The sequence below is a fragment of the Anoplophora glabripennis genome, unplaced genomic scaffold, assembly GCF_000390285.2.
Source record: "Anoplophora glabripennis isolate ALB-LARVAE unplaced genomic scaffold, Agla_2.0 scaffold1082, whole genome shotgun sequence".
NCBI lineage: Eukaryota > Metazoa > Arthropoda > Insecta > Coleoptera > Cerambycidae > Anoplophora > Anoplophora glabripennis.
Window position 1 is genome coordinate 895 of NW_019417175.1, and position 22,010 is coordinate 22,904.

Genomic DNA, 22,010 nt, shown 5'->3' on the forward strand with positions numbered 1-22,010 from the left:
CCCTCCCGCGCTAGCCTAAGGGCCACCTTAGCAAAGCGCATCCCAGGCTGCATAGCCGCACTACCCTACCCAACCATACCACACATAAACATGACACTACCCCCGGGGTTTACACAGACGAGCCGGCGAAGCAAGAAGAGCGCCAGAAGAAAGGGCCCTAGCCGGCGGGGCCCAGCCAGGACAAAAGGAGGTCCCACAAAGCGCCTACACCGGCCGCATTTGCGGTCGGGGTAGACGACGGATGGGGCCCACCTACGAAGGCTGTCCAGGCCTACACGAGATGAGGCAGGATAAAGAGGGATAATCCCCCTCGATCCCAAATCATTGAGGCCAATTTCTAGCCATAGAATAATGGCGCGGCGCGTCTCCTCTGTATTACTTACTCTGTGCTCTAACGTTGTTTTCCGATATTCCGATTAAACTTGTTCCCGATTCACAGACAGAATCACTGATCCTAACCTAACCTAATAATCAGTTTAATCTGATGGATCACTGTTTATGAAATCCGCATTCATTTCTAGTTGATATTGTGCAGAATCGAAAGCGGCTGTAAATAAAAGAAGGAAGAAGAGATAAAAAAAGAAATAATAACCAAACTTTAAAGTCATTTTAATTTAAAGTTGGGTTAGTTCAAATTGTTGATTTTTATAGGATTATGGCTGTTTTAAGACATATATCTAGAATAACTTTGATAAACAATTTCAAATCCGAAAGTAGATTACATATAAACTATCCATGTGGAACTTGCCTTCGATTTTTAAATTATTCTGCCATGGAATATGGTGAGATATTTATTTTTTAGTTTGTGTATTATTTTGAATTTTCATACAACTTTCAGATGAATCCAAAAATCCTGCCCCTCTATTTTTTGATCGAACAGTGCAATCTTTATTAAAAAGTTTAACAAGAATAGATCTAGCAAAAGTATTCAGAAAACGAAAATTAGGAGGTTACAAATTAGAAGATCCACAATATAAATTTATGACCGACGAAGAACTTCAAACATCGATTAAAGATGCTCAAGAACGAGCTAATAAAATGTTACAAATTCCTCCAGCAGTTCCTAAACGTACAACTACAAATCGAATGTTTTCTAGTGACCCTGCACTGGAGGGCTTGGAAACATGTCGAATGGTTTTTACAGATATTACTTTCGGTATAAAAAATAATGAACGTGTCATAGTTGTAAGAGAGCCGGATGGTACTTTACAAGAAGCAGACTGGGAATTGAGAGATCGAATGAATCAGTTGTATTTTCCAAGAAAAGGTAGACATATTACACCACCAAGAATGTTTGAAGATGGATATTTAAAAAAATTATTAGATAGGCACGAATATGAATTTATTTTAGATCGTGCTTGTATCCAATTTGAACCTGACGATCCTAAGTATCAACATGTTGTTTCTATAACTTACCAGTATATTAATGACAATAATGATTTTGATGTGCTAAGGTCAACGAGGCATTTTGGAGCATTAACTTTCTTTCTTGTGTGGAACAAAAATATTGATAATTTGCTATTAGATCTTATTGAAACATTGCATGTTGAAGAAGGGCATGATTTAACAAAACTGTATTTTAAAGTACATAATGTTTCTTTATCATCTAGCAGTAATTTAGAAGCAATAGAGGAATATATTGAAAAGTATTCCAATAAGAAACCACCCTTACAATTAGCTGTGCAAGCCTATAAAGATTTAATTAAACAAAAAGAACAACTGGCAACAGGGATACAGGCCGCTCATGGTGTGTAGAAAATATTTTATTTATAATTAATAAAGTAGATTTAATTTCATCTAAGAATTTTTTTAAATCCCCTATTTTTTCATTTTGGACCAATGACATTTTTATTATACTGAACAAAAAAAGTTAAAACCAAGTAAAAAATATTACTACTGATTTTAAGAAGGAAAAAAAAAGAATTTGTGATCAAACTACAGTCTATATTATAACTTAGTGTTATTTTGGGCAAATATGAAAAGGTAGTAGCGTCTTGTAAAATTGAAAGTAGTCAAATATGTAGAACCACATACTTACAGAACTTCTGCAAACAAAAAATTTTCCATAAAATCTACAAAGTAATCTACAATCAATCAATCTACAAAATGAAAATTAAAATTGCACTGTAAAATTACATTTTATATACAGGGTGTCCCACCGGGAACTGTGGCGATCGATATCTAGGAAAGCACTGCTCCAAAAAATTTTAAAATTTGGCAACATGGCAATGTCCCTGGGGTGAACACAACTATAATATCTAGAACTCTCCAGCACTTCCGGTTATACCGGAGGTCTACACCTGCTTCGTTATTTTAAATGGAACACCCTATATTTTATTGCAATTTCGTATTCTACGTGAAATTTGAGGGTCGCTTTATTAAATATATCCTATACCTACCTAGGAATTATAGATTTTGAGATATTAATTTTTAAAGAAAAAATTTGACAGATGCAAGGGTCTGTGGAGATGCTATTATCAAGCTCAAGCAAGATATTTGGTACCTGTAAATGGCATAAGTAATGCTAAATTATGGCATACCAACGTATTAAAATATTTATTACTAGGTGTTTCATTTTTGCTGTTACATTTTGATAACTATGTTAACTTAAATAGAACACCCGTTTTTTACTCTGTCGTATACAGATTGAAATTTCCTTTCAAGCCATATAAGCATTGTTAGGGTTGTCGTTACTATTTTTAGAGATATTTGCATTTTACTACTTTTTCTCGTATCAGACCTGTTGTCAAATTGGCCATGACCAGAAACACTCCAAAACAATTAAAATAATTTGACATTTGTCAAGTTAGTTGTCAAAATATTGTTGTCTGTAATACTTTTTGCTGAATATTTAAAAAAAATGCCTGGGTATCGTTTAAATTATACTAATGAAGATTATTTTAATTTGTTTATTATTTATGGAAAAAAAGCAGCAAATACTCAATATGTTCTTGAAATTACTTTGTCACATTTTCCATAAATAATAAACAAATTAAAATAATCCTCATTAGTATAATTATTTAAACGGTACCCAGGCATTTTTATTTAAATTTTCGGGAAATCTATTCAGACATAACAATAATTTGACAAATGTCATGTTATTTCAATTGTTTTTGGAGTGTTTCTGGTCATGGCCAATTTGACAACAGGTCTGATACGAGAAAAACTGCTCAAAAAATAGAATATTGCAAATATCTATAAAAGTAGTAACGGCAACACTAACAATCCTTATATGACTTGAAAGGAAATTTCAATCTGCATACGACAGAGTAAAAAAATATAGGGTGTTCCATTTAAGTTAACAAAGTTATAGCTGTTTGAATTTATCAAAATGTAACATCAAAAATGAAACACCTAGTATTAAATGTTTTAATTTGATGGTATACCATAATTTAGCGTTATCTATGCCCTTTACAGGTAGCAAAAATCCGCTTGATATCGTGCTCCTGACAAGTGTTAAAGTCTTTCCGATATCAATTGAAGAACCAAGAGGATGACAGTATGTGCCAGGTTCGGTTGCTGACGTAGCAACCCGGCATTAAAATATTTGAAAAACTTGTTCCCATATTTATTTAGCCATACCCATATATAGGTCTGGTCAAACTAAACATGGAGGTGGTAGAAATGTATACGCCCAGTTGAAGAATGCGAGCACGGGCAAACGAAACACAAATACAGTTGCATTGGTCCACTGAGCAATAAATCTCAGATGACAAGTGGTTGACAAATTGCCCAGCAGTGCAGTGCAGCAATTCGGAATTTGGTGTGATTCAGGTAATTTTAATTTATTATAGGCACTTTCTATTAATCATTGATATTACAATTACGAAAGGGAGAAATAATATTATTACATGGCATTTTGGAAACCTTTTGAAACGGAACAAAATGAAATTTACCATCAATATAATAAAATTGTTTGAGGACATAAATAATTAAAATATGCCGTTGGCCAAATGAACATATAATAGACATTTGCTGCACATTATATACAAATTACTATAATTTTTTACCTTTATCAGAAAACTTTTTTAGGGACGCCTATGAAACTCATTCAATTTTATTGTCAGGCGTTATTTTACATGTTCAAATTACTTCGGGAAGACTTTCCTAGCAATTGTCAAATTTTTTCTTTAAAAATTCATATCTCAAAATCTATAACTCCTAGGTATAGGGAATATTTAATAAAGTGACACTCAAATTTTACGTAGAATCCGAAAATGCAATAATATATAGGGTGTTCCATTTAAAATAGCGAAGTTGGTGTCGACTTCCAATATAACCGGAAGTGCTGGTGAGTTCTAGATATTTTAGTTGTGTTCGCCCCAGGGACATTGCCATGTTACCAAATTTCAAAATTTTTCGAAGCAGTACTTTCCTAGATATCGATCGACGCAGTTCCCGGTGGGACACCCTGTATATAAAAAAATTTCATATTAGAATATCTATTTGTATTGTGTTATTATTGTTCTGCTTAGGGATACTTACAAAAGGTAAGTAGAATATTACTATTGGTACTATGTAGTTTGGTAGATACATTCGCCATAGTTTAAAATTAAAATTTGAATAACAAAAAAAATTTATATTGCGAAAAAAATAGATACAATTAATATCTATCGATTGATTATGAAAGAATAAATGTTTGCACTGTATACAGGGTAGGAAAGTACCGATGGTCTATCTGAAGTTATGTGAGAGCGATAAAGTAAGCCATAGAAATCCATGTGATACACAAGGATGGATATAGTGAAGGCATCTAATAGTCAACACCCATTTCGCCTTTAAACAAATAAGAAGTGGATCTTATTTGTGGAAGGGCGAAACGGGCGGTGACTATGAGACGCCTTCATTATAGCCATCCTTCCCTATCGCATGGATTTCTATGGCTTACTTTATCGCTCTCACGTAACTTCAGATAGACCATCGGTACTTTCCTACCCTGTATGTGCCATTATATTCGAGATCTCGGAGGCAGCAGTTCTTAATTAAATTTTTTTATTCCACACATTTGGTTCAAAATTCTTTTCTTCTTTATAAAAAAAAGATAAAAATAGATAAAAGAGATACATATAAATATAGACAGATAAAAATTTAACCAGGTCTTACTGATGAAGGTAATATTAGACGTAGAATTTTTTTTTAAATTAAATGAAACCAAATTTCATTTTTCTAAATATCTAAGTAGAAAAAAAAAACTACAAGAAATCAGCTTTTACAAAAAATATATTAGCAAAATAATTTTATGTAGAGATGTATAAATATGCTTGCATTTAAAAAAATTAAATACTGCCTAATATGACAATAAAAAACAAAGCAGGATAGTTTCCAATAATATTTCAATTGTTTTTCAAGTTTTCCAAAACACTTCTGTTTATTACACCTGAAGTGGTGCTATATTTTGGATTTTTTCCAGTAAGAGCAATAAACTGTTCAGATATTTCAACTGCAACACGAATTTGGGCTTCTGTAGTACTTGCACCTAGATGTGGAGTGGCGATAACTTTTTCTTGTTGAATTAGTTCCAAAGTTACAGGATTAGTTGGTGGTTCTTGTTCAAATACGTCGATAGCCGCTCCTCCACACTGACCTGATTTTAAAGCTTTTAGTAATTCCTTTTCATTGATGATACCTCCTCTTGCCACATTCACAATTCGCACACCCTTTTTACATTTATTCAATACCGCCTCGCAAATTAAATCTGAAAGAAGTACGATTAGAACCGACAATATTTTTTTAAATACATAATTATTTTAAATTAATAACTATAAATTAGCTTACTTCTTGTCTCAGGTATAAGTGGTGTGTGTACAGTAATATAATCAGCAATGGGCCATATTTGTTCTAAAGTTAGAAACTCTACATTGAACTTCTTCGCATCCTCTGAAGACACGATAGGATCATAACCAACTGTCTAAAGAAAATATGAAAATAGATTTTAGTATAATTTTACATGTCAATAAAATATGTTTAATCCTGATTATAAATATAACATCAGAGATATCTTCTTGATGGTTATCTGTTTTCACTGTTTTGCTGGTTTACAGCTCAGTATATCTACGCAACAATTGTTTTAAACAGCAAAGTAGAGTCCGTACAATATTTGTTAAGATAGAATGACAAGGAAATTATCAGAACTACTGTAATAATTTGAAATTTTTCCCCAATGTCTTTCTACGTCGGGTGTCGGATGAGGTTAATTTCAAGAAAGTGACGCAGGGGTCTTCTTGGAATTATAGTTCAACAAATATTGTATGGACTGTACATTTTTTAAATTAGTGTTGTATAATTCTTATTTAGATACAATATAACTGATTACATAATGCATCCGAATATTTCCAAAAAAATTACAAAACAGAAAATATAATTTCTTATGTGATAACACTGATAACAATATTCTTAAAAAATATTATGAAACTACTTATCTCAGTAAAGGAAATATCCATAGGGGGCCTAAGATAAGCTATTTACACATATTTTTGCAGCTATTTTAATATCAGTAATTACACAAACCTAATTAAAGTATTTCGTACTAAAATATGAAAAACATGTTGTGCAACAGTAAATATGTATGTACAGAAGAAATAAGTGCTAAAATTTGAATATATTTAACACTTTAAAAGCAACAACTTTTTCCTAATATATTTTTCGAATACTCATAATTTTGTCCAGTGAATGAATCGACGTTCGCAAATAAGAACATCGTATCTCAATTTTTAGTAAAAATTAGTAAAGATTACTTTTATATAAGAGTGCCTTCTTTTTCAGCTAAAACCATGTATTCCAATTTCCAAAGTATTTTTATCGTATCTATTTTGTATAGAAATTTAACCTAAATATTATCGTAACAACAGTTACAATTTTGCTTATAAATTGTAAAATAAACATATTAATCGAATGTAGAGTTGCTCCTAGATTATAGCAAACATGCTTTTTAAAGAACATCATATTTTTATATACGATTATATTGAAGGTGTAACAATTATTACACCGTTTTATTGCAAGTGAACATAAGATGTTAATACTTTTTTGAGAATTATGTGGTATTTTCATCTTAACTTAACATACGATGTTATTACTTTTCTATTACTGCTGGTGGTGAGTGTATACAACTCTGTCTCTTTAGATATGATATACTAGGTTTCTTAGATATAGAGATAGTTACATCTCATCTCTACATAAGATGTTAGTTACTTAAAAAATAGCAGATAGCTCCATCGTATCTTACTAAAGTTAATTTAAAAAGAAAAATAATAGTAATTTTCACTATACGTTTATAAGAAATTGTTTCTGTACCTCATATTTAGACTGTAACCAAATTTCATATGGTAACTTTGAAAAGATGTGTTGCAATTAAGAGAAAACTTCTAGAACTTTAAACCTACTTTGTGAGAAACCATTATTATCGAGTTACGATGTTCTTATTTGCGAACGTCGGAATGAATGAAGAAATACTAAAGTAACATATGAAAATGTTTTATGCAACAATTCACTATTTTTTCCAGCATAAATATTAGCACTAATTCCTATTTTTCTGTTTTTTTCTCCTTAATATTAACTCCAATATGTCTTCGATTGATGCTCCAGGGGGTGTAACGAAAGTTCACAATATAAAAAAAGGATGTTAATTAAAAATTAAGAGGTTTTCAAATATACTTAATATTATACAAAAGTTGTTGCTTCTGATGAGTTAAATGTGTGGTTAAAATTTTGTTAAGACATGATTTCTAGGCACTTTCCTATTTTTTACAAAATTTTTATTTATTAATTAAATGTTAGGTAAATTAATTTAAAATTTAAATATCTATAATTACAAATATAATTGATTTTGGAAAAAATAAACAAACTTAATTGCTCAATTGTATCTATCACTGGATTTAGATGTGAGCATCAAAATTGTCCCAGACATAGCGGTATGGGTGCCACGATTCATTATCAAAATATGTTGTCTTCAAATTTCACTGCTCACCACTGTATCATATACGAGTAGTTTATTTTTATTAAATTATTAATTACTAACTTGTTACCATAAGACTGAAATATGAGTTATTGTACCTTCATACCCCACGCTTGCATTCTTATAGCCACCTCTCTTCCTATTCTGCCCAATCCTAAAATTGCTAAAGTTTTGCCATAGAGTTCATGACCAGTATAGAGCTTACGGTCCCATTTTCCAGCTTTTAAGGAGGCTGCTGCTGGTACTACATTCCTAGCAAGACTTGTTATTAAAGAGCATGTTAATTCACAGGCACTGATTGCATTCCCACCGGGAGTACTGAAACACGTTTATATAAAATGTTAATATTGAAACATTATTTCTGTGTGTAATTAAAAATGTGTACAGTTTGGGCCAATTTCCACTAATTTTTTTTTTTGGGAAGTTTATATTTATCTCAGTATTCGTCATATACAGGGTGTTACATGAAAAACTGCACCAAATTTCCTCAGATAAAAACAAGCAAATAAAGGTTATAAACACATTGATCCCGAGATATGGGTCTTCAATTTCTTTGAAAAAAATCAATGTTTAAAAATATTTTAAGAACTCCTAATGACATCACGAAATTTTAGAGTGACAAATAAACATAGATTAAAAATAAAAAATATGTAAAAATTGTTATTAGTATGAATAAATTAAAAAGAAAAATGACAAAAACATTAGCGAGTATTGGCAATGGTTTTCGAAGCATCCTTCATCAAATTCTTTTTCTTAAGGAAAATATAGTTTTTCTTATTTGAAAATTATTATTTGCAATTTCATTTGCATTCATATTAAAACACAACTTTCAAATTATGTTATTTTTTTTATTGTTGCTGCTTTATAACTGTGTTAAATTATGTATATTATACATATATTTTAATATATTTAATTTATGTTTACTTGTTATTTTTTCTGTATCCACCTCAGATTTCAAATTTAGCTTTCTATGCATTAACCTTTCACAAAACAATTAGAAGGTTCAATTATTATTATTATGCAATTTACTCCAAAATCTACGAAAATATAAAAAAAAATTGACAGTAGTTTTATTAGTAAATATGTGATATACTTTAACCAAGCAACAGATATTTATAAAAAGTATTTACGGAACTCATAATTAAAATGTAGAATTACTAGAATTATTGTTTTTAAGTACCTACTAACTGTAAATATTCCTTTTTAAAGTTTTGTGAAATTATTATTAGATTCTTGATTAGAATGTTTCAAAACACTTTTTTTTCAAAAATTTGAAGGCTCTCTTAGAAAACGGTACATTTCCAGAGAGAAATTTATATAAATTGATTTACTTAACTATTTTTACCAGAGAAATATTTTCTTAAAGTTTGTCTGTTTCCCGCAGGAATGTGGTTTATATACTTTATTTTAATGTACCCAACCGAAACTATATTTACTACTGTTTTTTTTCTAGTTATAATTTAAAAGTTTATTGATTTTTCTAAATTTATGTTGATATGTATATTCAATGGTCTTCATATAAAATGAATGGATGATTTGAAGTTTAAAAACATGCAATCAAACATTTTTATAGCAACATCCTTCTGTGTATATACAAAAACAAAATTAGATACAATATAATAAATATATAGGGTTTTTGTGAATAAGTGCGAAATATTTTAGATGGTTGTCGAAGTTATTTTGTGAAAAAAAGTTTATATAAATGTAGGTCGAAATATGCTTCGTTTCCGAGATACAGTGTTTAAATTTAAATTTTTTATTTATTTTTATTAATTATTTCAGAGTTTTAAAGTTATTGATTCGAAATTTGATGGTTATATTTATAGAAATATTGACAGCAACCTACTAGATAATGTATCAAGAAATTAAAAATACAGAACTTGCAATAAACTATGTTTTATTTTTTCCTCAAAAGTGGTGCATCCTACGAAAAAAAATGAAGAGACCAATTTCATTCAAAATTGATGACGGATTTCTAAAAAAATACCAAAACGGGAAATAGTCAGTGGCGTACCATTTTTTTTATCAAAAAAAGATTGTGGTATTCTCGCACGAACGCCACTGGTGCAAGTAGAAATATTCGGATCACTCCAAACAAATGCACATTTGTCCCTACAAAGCGTTTTTCAAATTTCGAGTCAATATCTTTAAAACTGAAATAATTAATAAAAATAAAAATTTAAAATTTAAACACTATCTCGGAAACGAAGCATAATTTCAACCTACGTTTATTATGAACTTTTTTTCACAAAATAACTTCGGCAACTACCCCTTAAAATATTTCGCACTTATTTACAAACACCCTGTGTATGTAATATGTAAACATTGTAAGCTATTTTGTGAAGGTATACAAATTATTTTTAAAATAATTCAGTATAAAGATGTGTCACCGATATTTTTCAGATTAAAAAATTATATATATGAACATACTTTAAAACAAGGACGTTTTTGGAAGTAGCAGCATTCACATCTATGTTATCTACACCAGCACCAGCCCTTCCTATGACTTTTAGTTTTGTAGCAGCCTTAATAACATCTTCAGTCACCTTTGTGTCAGATCTTACTATAAGTCCGTCATAGTTCTAAAAATAAATGGTTTATGTTACCCCTTAAATTTGGGTATTGTTCCACATTTGTATTTTAAAATTATTGTTCGAGTTATTTGTTTACATAGTGGCAATTAACTTAAAATTGATATTTTTGAACTATACAATTCTCCTTTTATTCCACACAGTTTTGTCAATGCATGACCTAACCTTTGAGCAGTTTATCGTCATTAAAAAAATCATAGTTCTATAAATGCAAATAAGTATAATGTTTAGTAGTCAAAACATAACAATTTAAATAGTGAACTGAAAAGGATTACCACCATGAAAAAAATAATGCGATACACAATGATCAGTTTTATTTTACAGAGTATTTCAATTAACTTCGATGTTAGAGGTAGAAAACCAATTAACCTATGTATACCTATACCTAAAGTATAGCAAACCTATACCTATAACCCATAGACATAGACGTGCTCTGTGCCTATAACCAGAGGCGGACTGGCTAGATGAACAGGCCCGGGAAACATTCAAGCGGCCCGTTTTTTGAAAGTTTCTGAATTTATTTTATTTTAAATAGGCTCTTCGTGAATGATTTGAAATATTTGAAAAAAGTTAGCCATAGATAATTTGATATTGTTTTAAAAATAATTAATCTCTCAATTTGTTTGTAGATAAAAATTAAAATCTTAAATTAAAATAATTTAGATTTTTTTAAAATGGATAAGTAGTAGTTGGAAGGTATAAGAAATTAAAGCATTATTCTTTTTAATAAATAAATAATCATTAAAATATATATTTTGTATCAATCGAAAATATTGTGTTGTAGAGCTAAGTATAATCTAAAAATTCAATTTAATATAAAAGGAGATTTTTTAAAAGTGTATTTATATGCTACTGATGCAAAGGGAAATACGTTTGTCAATATTTCTATTCCATTTAAAATTCTGTAACAACATATGATGCAGCTTTTACATGGCTCATGTTTCTTTTTATTTTTTCCTTTATCTTTCTGCTGAGTTTTATCAGTTTCATATTCCGTGATTCCTTCACTTTCACTTTCATCAAATTGACGTGTTTCATACTCATCCAATGGAGTTTGTACAAGTTTTTGTTCCACTGGTGTGCTAAACTTGTTAATTCATCTCTTAGTTTTTGAGGAGTTATTTCTGGTTCATATATGACCAATTTCTCACACAGTTTGTTAAAAACTGGAGCTTTTAATCCTTTCATGCGTATTGTATCTAAGTTTTTTGGATCCAAAAAGGCAATATCAGCATAAAACTCATTATCCAAAGAGCAGAATCGACGTTCTATAGAAGCTACTACAATATATGCATGAAACTCTTACAGAATGCATATAAAAATATCAAACAATTTAAAGTTAATTAATCACATGAAAAGATCTATATAAATACAAAGCTATAGAATAGATACAAAAAGTAATTAAATTAGGTCCATAAAGTTTTGATGCAGTTTAAGGTATCGAGTTTTTTTTATATTAGTAGAAGCTTATTTTTAAGGAGGTACTAGACTTTTAATTGGAAATACATAATAATTATGGTTGATTTAACTCATTGAAAAATCGTTTTTTGGTCTCCGGCCGCAAAGTACTAATCGGCCCGAAAGTTGCGGTTGGTTGGTTGGTTGGGCCGCTACGCTAAACAAAATTGATCCTTTCCGGCGCCATCGAGCAAAAAAATTGTACACAAGCCTCAGATCACATGTAATTGTCGGCCAAGGTGAAGTCGACATTTCTTATTTTACTGCCCTAGGTGTGTAATATATACTTTTTTTTTCATTTCTTTCCAAATTTTTTCCTTGATTTTTTTTCCGAATTTATTACTCAAAATTTTTTCCAATTTTTGTTTTTCAAATTTTTTTTTAATTTTTTTTTCATTTAAGTAAAAAAAAATTTTTTTTTTCAAAAATATTTTTCATCCTTCTAACAGCGCGAACCGGCCCAAAATGACCGCGGCCCATCGGGAAACCTCCCGAGTTCCCGCATAGCCAATCCGCCTCTGCCTATAACCCATAGTAGCAAATATTCTGCTAAATGGAAAAAAACAGTTGAAAGTCGCATTTAGAAGATATTTGTAAAAATGGCATTGGTACGTATATTCCTGAAAAATCGTTATATTCTAACAATACATAAAAGACAAATACACAGAATATTTTCGCTTCTCGGTTAACCGAAATTATGTATGTAAATATAAGCTTTGTTCCTACTAGAGCAATCCAAAATAGTTTCCAGCAGTCAGACGCATGCGCATTCCGATATAATGCTTACATAATGTTCAAAGTTCATTGTTTCGAAGCAAATGCGATTGCGTCTTACTGTTGGAAACTGTTATGTTATATTTAATAACAATGAAGTTAACAATAGTATAATTTGAAAAGACCCTTTCCTCGTATATACCGAGTGTCCTTCGAGGGAATGCACAAACTTTAGGGCTAAAATAAGCAGAAAAGCTGAGTTCAGATTTGCGGAACGTCTATATCGATTTTCAAAAAGTCCGTAAATTTTTGTTACTACTGAAAAATTTAGCATGATTGTCTTGAAAGTTGTTGAAAATGGTTCTTGAAAGGTTTTAAAATTTTCCGGTAACCTAAATAAACTGAAACTCCCCCGTAGGTATCTCAATTTGCGTTAATTTATAACTATACAGGCTGTTACAAATTCGCTTCTCACTACAGGGATCTCATCGGAAACGGTAAGAGGCACGAAGTAGCTTAAATGGGGGCAAAGTTGCGTAATCAGGAGACCAACATTATGCCTCTAAAAAATCAAGGCTAACATGATTAGTTTTCGAAATATTTGAAAAAAACCGAAATTTTGGAAATCCGTTTTTGTTTCATTTCAGCCTTGTTTGAGGTGATATTGAAAAAAGAAGAACACTTTTTCATGACCACTTTTTGCTCTCTATTGAATGGCATAATCAATTTTTGTATGTAACCTTTCGTCTCTCCAGGACCATCATCAACTTCATTTTTTTAAATACGACCCTGGATATTTTATTACATTTTTTGCAAGCCTTCATAACCTCCAATACTCTACTGCTTCAGCCCGAACCAGATTCAGACGTTTTGTCTCGAAAAATTAATCTTCAGTGTATTCGTACCAAATTTATATTAAATTTTTTATGTCGATTTCTTTGCTTATTGAATGATCGTAAACTGTAAGTGTTGTTAGACCTTGTGAAATCCCTCTAGTTTTTAAACTATTACCACCACGCATTACAATAAAACATTTATTATTATTAACTATTACCATCACTTGGTCATACATAACTCAATAAGTTCTTGCGTCAAAATTAAAACATTATTATTTTAATTTTATTATAACAAATTAATTCTTAAAAACGCATATGAACAAACAAAACGCCAACTGAATATTATTCTTTAAAAAATTTCAGTAAATGTTCAAAAACAATTTCGTTTTGGCAAAGGCTGAAAATGAAGATCAGCGTAATATTATCGGAATTTATTATATCTGTAACCGTAACTGTGAAAGAGTATGTCAGATATATTTGTATGAATATCCTGAAAAAAATTTGATCAAAATTTGTTTGAATATTGAGCACTCGAGAAACCTAGGAATAACTATGAGCACGGGATTAAAACTAATAATGTTTTATTGTAACGTGTGGTGGTAACAGTTTAAATAACTACGCGGATTTCACAGGGACTAACGACACTAGAGTGTACGATAATTCAATAAACAAAGAAATCTAAATCAAAAATTTAGTTAAATTCAAAACGAATCCACTGAAGATGAATTTTTCGAGAAAAAACGTCTGAATCTTGTTCGGGCTGAGGCAGTTTATTGGGGGTCATGATGGCTTGCAAAAAATGTAATAAAATTTCCAGGATCGTATTTAAAAAAATAAAGTTGATGATGGTCCTGGAGAGACGAAACGTTACATATAAAAATTGATTATGCCATTCGATAGAGGGCAAAAAGTGGCCATGAGAAAGTTTTCTTCTTTTTCCAATATCACCTCAAACAAAGCTGAAGTGAAACAAAAACGGATCTCCAAAATTTCGTTTTTTTTTTAATATTTCGAAAACTAATCATGTTAGCCTTGATTTTTTAGAGGCATAATGTAGGTCCCTTAATTACGCAACTTCGCCCCATTTAAGCTACTTCGTACCTCTTACCGTTTTCGAGATCCCTGTAGTGAGAAGCGAATTTGTAACAGCCTGTATAGGTACCCGTATTTTTTATGACGCTTAAACTAAGAAAATGAATTAAAGAAAACAACATAAAAATTTTCTTATTCTCTTAGACATTTTAATTAATTAATACATTTTTGTATTAAAGAAATCATAATTAAAAAAAAGAGTACGGTTATTTATATTTGCAATATCTGATGGAGGAAATATTAACAATGCTAAACTATGTTTGCTTATTTTTTATAATTCACGTTTATTTGTTATTGGTTTTGAATCAACCTTATTCATTAGTTATTTCTTTGTATTCACTTATTAATTAACATTATTTTTTTGAAAATTGTAAAATGTTTCTACAGTCAAATAAAAAGTGCTATAATTATTAAGCAACTAACTCCAAAGAAAGTACGAAAATTTTACAAGAGTATTAAATTTATTCAAGAATATGTTATTTAAATATACCTATACAATTAAAATTATAAAAGGTGTGTAAGAGTTACGTTTTAAAAAATGCCGATCCTCCTATATCTACGACACTATTACTAATGTTAAAATTACTGTATTAAATTTCGAGAAGTGATCGTTATATGTGTATATAAGGTATTAAAAAATATACACTTTTTTTAATATATTGTTTTTTTTGCTTATTTTATTTAATTCATATATTTTTTTGAATTCGAAATTTTTTTGCTTATTTTTACCTAAGAAATGTACCTCAAAATTTGTGCCCTACCTCGTAGAGAACCCCGTACAATCAAATATATGTAAATAAAAAAGATAATTTAATTAATAATGTAGTTACTTGCATACAATGGGAATTTTTACTGCAAATATAAAGTTATATCTAAGATTAAATACGTGTATTGTTTACTTACCGGGATTTCTGCAATTAATTGGTCTTTAGGCAATTTATACTTGCAATCCACTTCAAAAGAATTTTGCTGCAAGAGTTCCACACAAGCAGCATCTACCGCGTCAGCAACGAGTACTTTTTTAATATCCATTCTTGAAATATAGCTTTTTGTGAGGGAACGGATTGAGTATGTACCAGCAATAAGCTATATTCTTTTTAGACAGCCGCGATTTCTTTACCGAGTAACGGCAGCGAGTTCGCTGTTTATCATTTAATTGGTAACCTTCGGGTTAAGTTAACCCCACTCTCGAACTACCCATCAATAGAAGCAAACCAGAATTGGATCAGAAGACAATAACCTTGTCTCCTGTCTTGTTTTGCCACTACTACATTCACTTGTTGATCATTTACTCAATAGTTTATATTTGATTCAAAACAATAGTTTTATTTGCACAGTTTTCCATTTTAAGAACGTACAATCCAATGTAATAAAGAATATCTCGTGAAATTTATAACTTTAGTTCAACATGTCAACAAATAAGATATAAGTACATTTATATTTTTTACAGTTTATGATAGATATGATGAGTTAGTTTTTACTCGATTGAAATAAAACAACTTTTATTTTATTTTGAGTATATGTATACTAAAATTTAGTTCTGGAATACCTATGTGCCTATTTGAGAAGAGCAATAACTTTTGAAAAAGAAAATATTATCTTCGAGATTATATTATATTACCATTATCAAATACTAACGTGAATCTAAAATAAATTCTAGAACTACTCGTTTAACAAATAAAGTCTATATTTTTTTGCTAGAAACGCGGTTTTAAAAGCAATGTGTTATGTCAAAAAAAATCATTGCCATATAAATTCTGCATTCTGCTGGAGGTACCAGAGAACATAGCTAAGAAAAATTGCAAAATTACTGTTAATGCTTTTTTCAACATTTTTTATTATGAATTTCTAAAATATTCAGTGGTGTGTTGGCATCGAATTTCCGAGGTTTTTAATAATAGTTATTCTTCGTATTCCTTTTGGTTGATTTATTATTAAATCATTAGTCCAAGTTTCCTCACTATATTTCAAGTGTCTCCAAATACATTTTCAAAAATGTGATTTTTTATTAAGACAGGTACCTTATCTCGTAAAAAACGTCGAAAATACGTCCGAATTACTTTTTTTTTTTTATTTTTAACCACCCAAATTCTAATTTTAAAGTTAGTTAATTGATTCTGAAACATTCTGAGTAACATATACGAGTGTGAACAGTATTTTTCTTACAAAAAGTGGCGCTTCTCTGCATTAAACGGTAATACATGATGTTTGTGAAATAGGTACTTAGGTAAACAATGGCCAAAAATGTTAGTCAAATTAGATAAGAATACTTTTCCCAAATGAATAATAATTATTATCTGTAAGGCACAAACTTCTAATGTTAATAATATTAATTATTTGTATTACTTATTTGTTACTACATGGTGATATATAGGTACCTTATTTTTTTTACATGCAAATTGTGCATGAGAAATTTAGAATAAACTCATAAACATATTTTAATTCAATAGTTTATGAAAGAAACAGTATTGAAAATTTTAAATTTACTTTTTTTTATCATTATCTGATCTGCATATACAAAGTTTCGGATTATAGAGGACATTTTTGAAATTATCTTATTTTAAATGGGACTGGTAAGTTTTTTACATTGTCACTGCTATTTAAAATTTCCCTGCTATAAGTGCCCCTACAGCTTGATTCAAATTAGTCACATAATGGATTATAACATTTTGACTTTTTATGAAATTAATTTTAACTAAAAAAACGTGTTTAAAACGTAATTTTGATCCAAAAGAAATATAGAGGGTCTCATTTAAATTTCAAAGATTGTGGCCACTTCCAATTAAATTGGAACAAGTGACAGAATATTTTATATGTGAAATTATTCTATTTACTGCCTATTTTATTGATGTTAAAAATTATCCCACATAGATTCTAGTTTGGGTTATCCTGTATACTCATGGATTTTTTAAACTTACCCACCATCAGCAAAATACTAAAATTGTGTGGACGATTTTGATTTAATATATCTCTTAATACTTAATGTTTTTTTTAATTAATGATTTTTATATTAATTTCTTTTATGGTATGCATACTATGAAAATATTTTTATCTAAAAGCTCTCGCAACTTGAACATATTTTTATGAATCAGCCAATCAAAATAATATCTACAACAATGGACTCCCGAGATAATTAGAAAACGAAAATGCAATCAGTAAAAATATTAGTACGAATGAAAAAAGTAGTCTGAAATGAAGCTGTACTTTGATGTACCTCTCTAGTTTCCAATATTTTTTTTATTTTACTTCTCAAATCACTGAAAAAATAACTTTTATGGCATGCATACCAAGGGACTAAAGTACAATAATTGTGAAGCTAAATTAGAGTCGATTAAGATAACTAAATTAATTATAAAGAATATGTTAAAATTGTAGCTTCTAGATATAAAACTTAAATCAATGATTGAGAAATTTAATTATGTAAATAAAATTCTCTACAATATATTTTTCCTAATTTTTACATTTAAATAAAATTATTCACTCACTACAAAGTTATTAAAGTCTAGTAATCAGTCCCACTGATAAACTTTTCCTGGAGCAATTCTTTTAACGGAGGAAGTCCCACCTGCTTCAATCTGTTTAGGAATTGGAGCTATGACATCGGGAGGAGAAACTTCACGTCTTGCATCTCTCGTAAAATAGTAATTTCCACTTAACTTATGGCTGGGGCCATCTGGCAAAATAGGAGGTGGAGGAGATCTTGTTGCAAGTACATTTTGAAATCTCAGAGCTAAGGTATGTTTTCTGCCTAGCAGAAAATCTCTGATAGCTTGCAGAAACGGATTAACATCGTGCAGCCGTACTTTTGGAGGAGGCATAGCAATATTTTTTCACAATAATTTGTAAATTTTGGTTAAAGTTTTAACTTGATTTTTGACAGTTATTGCATAACATGAAAGTTAGGTTAGATTATTTTTACCACAAGGAAGCTTGGAGCATATACTAGTGGAGGGAGCATGCCATTGTGAAAAGTATGGCTAAGTGTGCGAGAGAGATAGACAATTTCTCAGAATTTGCTGTCTCACTCTAGCACGCCGCGATTGATTGGAACATTCATTTAAAATCCATCGTTTTGATACGATGGATTCCATGCATGTAATATTATTGGTATATTTAAACAATTTTAATTTCTGATTGGCCCTACATAATCCATCAGATCCAAATAATGAAGAATCAGAAAGGTCAAGGTCTAACTGAAGTGTCAGCTAAATGTAATCAATGGGCTATTATTTAGTCAAGATTCAAAAGCAAAGCAAAAAAATACTTTACAGACATATTCGTATAATAATCATATTTATCTGTGATTTAAATATTGTAGTCCTAATAATGCTTTGCTCCTAGAGTAATCCAAATCAGTTTTCAACAGTAAGACGCATGCGCATTCTAATATAATGCGTATATAAGGTAAAAATAAATACCACTGCATCAGACTTGAGACCCTTTCGATTTGGCAAAAATAGTAGCTATTAGTAGCTAATAACAACTTAGAGTTACTCTGAACTGATATTAGTTGCTAATAGGTATTATTTTTTTCAAAACGAAAGCCCCCTTGGACACTATTCACTGTTTCAAGGGTCTGTGATTTCAAGTTTCAACCACACACAGTATACTATTGATTAGTATACTGTGGTTTCAACAAAGCTAATATTAACTATTGAGAAAAACATGAATTAGGTTTATTGAGATTTTAATGTTAAAAAACATTTGTGGCAAAGAGTGCACAGGATGAATAAAAATACGGTATTTATGGCAGATCCTCTGGAACTCCAGTACTTCTACAATAACTTTAAAAGGGAGATATGGACACCCTATTTTACCCCCTAGTTTAAATACTCACTGTATTTTTGAATTGGTGTACTGCTAAAGCAGTCCAATTACATTTACAAACAATGCGCTACATTGTTAATTATTCTTAACTATTTCTGCTTTTTCGTCCTTGTAAATTTTTTACAGTTGAGCTTGAATACAGCTTGTAAATATCTATATCTTACACAAATCTAAACTAAACTATTGTAAGGAACCCGTCATAAATTTGGGCTATTGTAAATAAATTTATTATCCTTTTTTTCCAAATGTTTTAACCCAAAAATACAGTCCTGTTTCCTGTTAATAAATGTAATTTTATGGTCCCGAATTATGTACAAGTGTTCTACACGGGACACTGTTCTTAAAGTGCCTAGTGGACAAAACTGCACTGATTCTATTGTCATGGCCAGTTTTTACAAGTATCAAACAATTTTATTTAAGATTTAATTTATGTCTCATTCACATATTATAATAAACAAATTTGTCAAAATGGATCTTCCACAATATAAACCCATTAACCGTGAGGCGCACACTTCAGGCCCCGGTGTCCTTAAAATTAACTTTTGTGATTTTCCTACTAAGCGAAAATTTAAAAAACAAATCAATTACGAAAACATAACTACGTACCTATGCTTTTGTGGCTCATATTGTCTCATGACAAACTATCTACATATTTCATTAATTTGAGGGTGAGAAGCCACAAAAATACTTCTAAAGCAGTTATTTTCCAAATATTTTCCAGGAGAAGAACCCTGCAGCCCAGCTCGATTTCTATTCAATATAGGAGGCCCACTAAACCCTTGCGCCTGAGGGCCTAAGAACACTGCTAATCCAATTCTGATAAAACCAAATAATGATATAGGTACATTAAAACAAAGAGTACATAATACAAATATATTTTTAAACAAGTTTACTACAAGAACTTCATAAAATTATGAACAATATCTCTGGCAGTAAAATAATAAACATCAGCCAGACACATTGTCTAATTTTTAAGCCCGAAATTTTATGGCTTTAAAGAGATTTCTATACAAATTATGTATATCCATAACATTTCAGACTTACATTATTCTCACAGAGAAATCTTAATGGAATATAAAAAAACACATAACTAGTTCAGTTATTCTACTTTCGCTAAAATATCTGATTCTCTAAACAAATGATATTCTGTGTTTTCTTCTAATTCGACTTTTGTGCCTCCGTATTCAGGCAAGAGAACTTTTTCTCCTACTTTCACAGCTACTGGTGCAAAAGTGCCATCCTGAAATTAATATTTTGAACCATTAACTTAGACTTTAAATAAATAACTATATAATAGATAAACCCCTAATTGTATTCACCAATAATAACAAAATAAATACATAATCAAACATACAATTTTTAATTCCTTATACCACTGAATTGCTCAATATTTTACATTGCCCCAAATATTTAAAAAAGAATTGAGTATCATGACCAATTTATATAATAATATATTTAATAAAATGCATATAAATAAGATTATTTTATATTCTCTGGGATATCTAAGGTCATCTTTTAAACATTAGCACTACAGAAGATTAGTAAGTAAAAGATATTTGTATTTACAACTTATAATTGGAGATTTATTATCCATTACTGATCAAGCGATCAGTAAAATGTGATTGTTAAGTCATTTGAAATCATTTGTACATAACTCATTTTTACATAATTATCTATGTCTCAAAAGTTATATGCAGATTATCGACTTTTAGGTGTTTTTTTATAAATAAAACCGTATTTTTACAAAATTCTTTTAACTTACTTGTAATCTAGCACCAGGACCTACAGCCACAACGGTACCTTGTAGAACTTTGCCCTGTGCTTTTTCTGGAATAACAATTCCACCTTTGGTTTGTGTTACTGCCTCAAATTTTTTTATCAGTATACGGTCAAAAAGAGGAATCAAACGTTTAGCTGCTGCCGACTACAACAAAACAGAATTTTCATTTTATAGGTAGATGCTATGTACTGCTACTAATGAAAATGAAAAACAAGTTTAGATCGACATGATAAAATAATACAAGATATTATCTTATTAATTCTTGATGCATATAATACACTTACCATGGTTGTATTTATGATTAGTATTATAAGAAACAGATATTTAAAAAACGTGGTTTACTTTAACCTATCAACTGAGAATTTTCTGGAATGAATAAAATCGAACGCCGGCAGGCGGCAACCGCGAGGGCAGGAATTATCAGCGCATTAGGCTCGTGATGTATTTCACTCACTTAAAATATAGCTATTCTTGTTTAACACATGTTGTAAGATTCGCTATATCGTTTAACGTATGTCAAGTTTTAAGTCTGTTAACATCAAAGTATTCTTTGAAATAGAATAGATGTCGCTGAAATTATTAAAGAAACCTTTAGTGCATTATATAAAATTACAATATGAAAATAATAGATGGCGGAATTAATAATATGTAAAAAAAATGGATAGATATAATTTGATATTAAAGATAGATTAAAATAAGATTTACAACTATAATCTATAATACTTCGCGTTCCATAACTTGAGTTTTTTCTGAATATTTGT

General features: G+C 30.1%; 4 protein-coding genes across 4 annotated transcripts; 1 reads left to right on the forward strand and 3 right to left on the reverse strand.

The window, feature by feature from the left end:
• The first annotated feature begins 444 nt into the window (after nt 1–444).
• LOC108914381 (28S ribosomal protein S22, mitochondrial) lies at nt 445–1,796 on the forward strand. Its single transcript, XM_018720193.2, has 2 exons — nt 445–782; nt 839–1,796. The coding sequence occupies exons 1-2, from the start codon at nt 656–658 to the stop codon at nt 1,753–1,755; spliced, it is 1,044 nt and encodes a 347-aa protein (XP_018575709.1). The 5' UTR covers nt 445–655; the 3' UTR covers nt 1,756–1,796.
• Nucleotides 1,797–5,266: 3,470 nt separating this feature from the next.
• On the reverse strand, nt 5,267–15,792 carry LOC108914380 (D-3-phosphoglycerate dehydrogenase). The gene is made up of 5 exons (XM_018720192.1): nt 15,546–15,792; nt 10,382–10,533; nt 8,050–8,269; nt 5,776–5,908; nt 5,267–5,695 (listed from the first exon to the last, which is right to left on the reverse strand). Exons 1-5 carry the CDS (start codon nt 15,672–15,674, stop codon nt 5,334–5,336), a joined length of 996 nt encoding a protein of 331 aa, XP_018575708.1. The 5' UTR covers nt 15,675–15,792; the 3' UTR covers nt 5,267–5,333.
• Nucleotides 15,793–17,973: 2,181 nt separating this feature from the next.
• On the reverse strand, nt 17,974–18,554 carry LOC108914383 (NADH dehydrogenase [ubiquinone] 1 alpha subcomplex subunit 7-like). The gene has a single exon (XM_018720195.1). The coding sequence runs from the start codon at nt 18,458–18,460 to the stop codon at nt 18,152–18,154; it is 309 nt and encodes a 102-aa protein (XP_018575711.1). The 5' UTR covers nt 18,461–18,554; the 3' UTR covers nt 17,974–18,151.
• Nucleotides 18,555–20,328: 1,774 nt separating this feature from the next.
• Nucleotides 20,329–21,649, reverse strand: LOC108914382 (10 kDa heat shock protein, mitochondrial). Its single transcript, XM_018720194.2, has 3 exons — nt 21,534–21,649; nt 21,232–21,393; nt 20,329–20,709 (listed from the first exon to the last, which is right to left on the reverse strand). Exons 1-3 carry the CDS (start codon nt 21,534–21,536, stop codon nt 20,569–20,571), a joined length of 306 nt encoding a protein of 101 aa, XP_018575710.1. The 5' UTR covers nt 21,537–21,649; the 3' UTR covers nt 20,329–20,568.
• Nucleotides 21,650–22,010: the final 361 nt, after the last annotated feature.

What these genes read in the sequence shown, in the direction of transcription:
- LOC108914381 (XM_018720193.2), top strand. Translation starts at nt 656, where the DNA reads ATGGCTGTTTTAAGACATATATCTAGAATAACTTTGATAAACAATTTC. An exon ending in TTATTCTGCCATGGAATATG is followed by an intron (nt 783 to 838) that starts GTGAGATATTTA and finishes TACAACTTTCAG; the next exon opens with ATGAATCCAAAAATCCTGCC.
- LOC108914383 (XM_018720195.1), bottom strand. Translation starts at nt 18,460, where the DNA reads ATGCCTCCTCCAAAAGTACGGCTGCACGATGTTAATCCGTTTCTGCAA.
- LOC108914380 (XM_018720192.1), bottom strand. Translation starts at nt 15,674, where the DNA reads ATGGATATTAAAAAAGTACTCGTTGCTGACGCGGTAGATGCTGCTTGT. An exon ending in AAAAACGTCCTTGTTTTAAA is followed by an intron (nt 8,270 to 10,381) that starts GTATGTTCATAT and finishes AACGTGTTTCAG; the next exon opens with TACTCCCGGTGGGAATGCAA. An exon ending in ACTTATACCTGAGACAAGAA is followed by an intron (nt 5,696 to 5,775) that starts GTAAGCTAATTT and finishes TACTTCTTTCAG; the next exon opens with ATTTAATTTGCGAGGCGGTA.
- LOC108914382 (XM_018720194.2), bottom strand. An exon ending in GTCCTGGTGCTAGATTACAA is followed by an intron (nt 20,710 to 21,231) that starts GTAAGTTAAAAG and finishes TATTAATTTCAG; the next exon opens with GATGGCACTTTTGCACCAGT.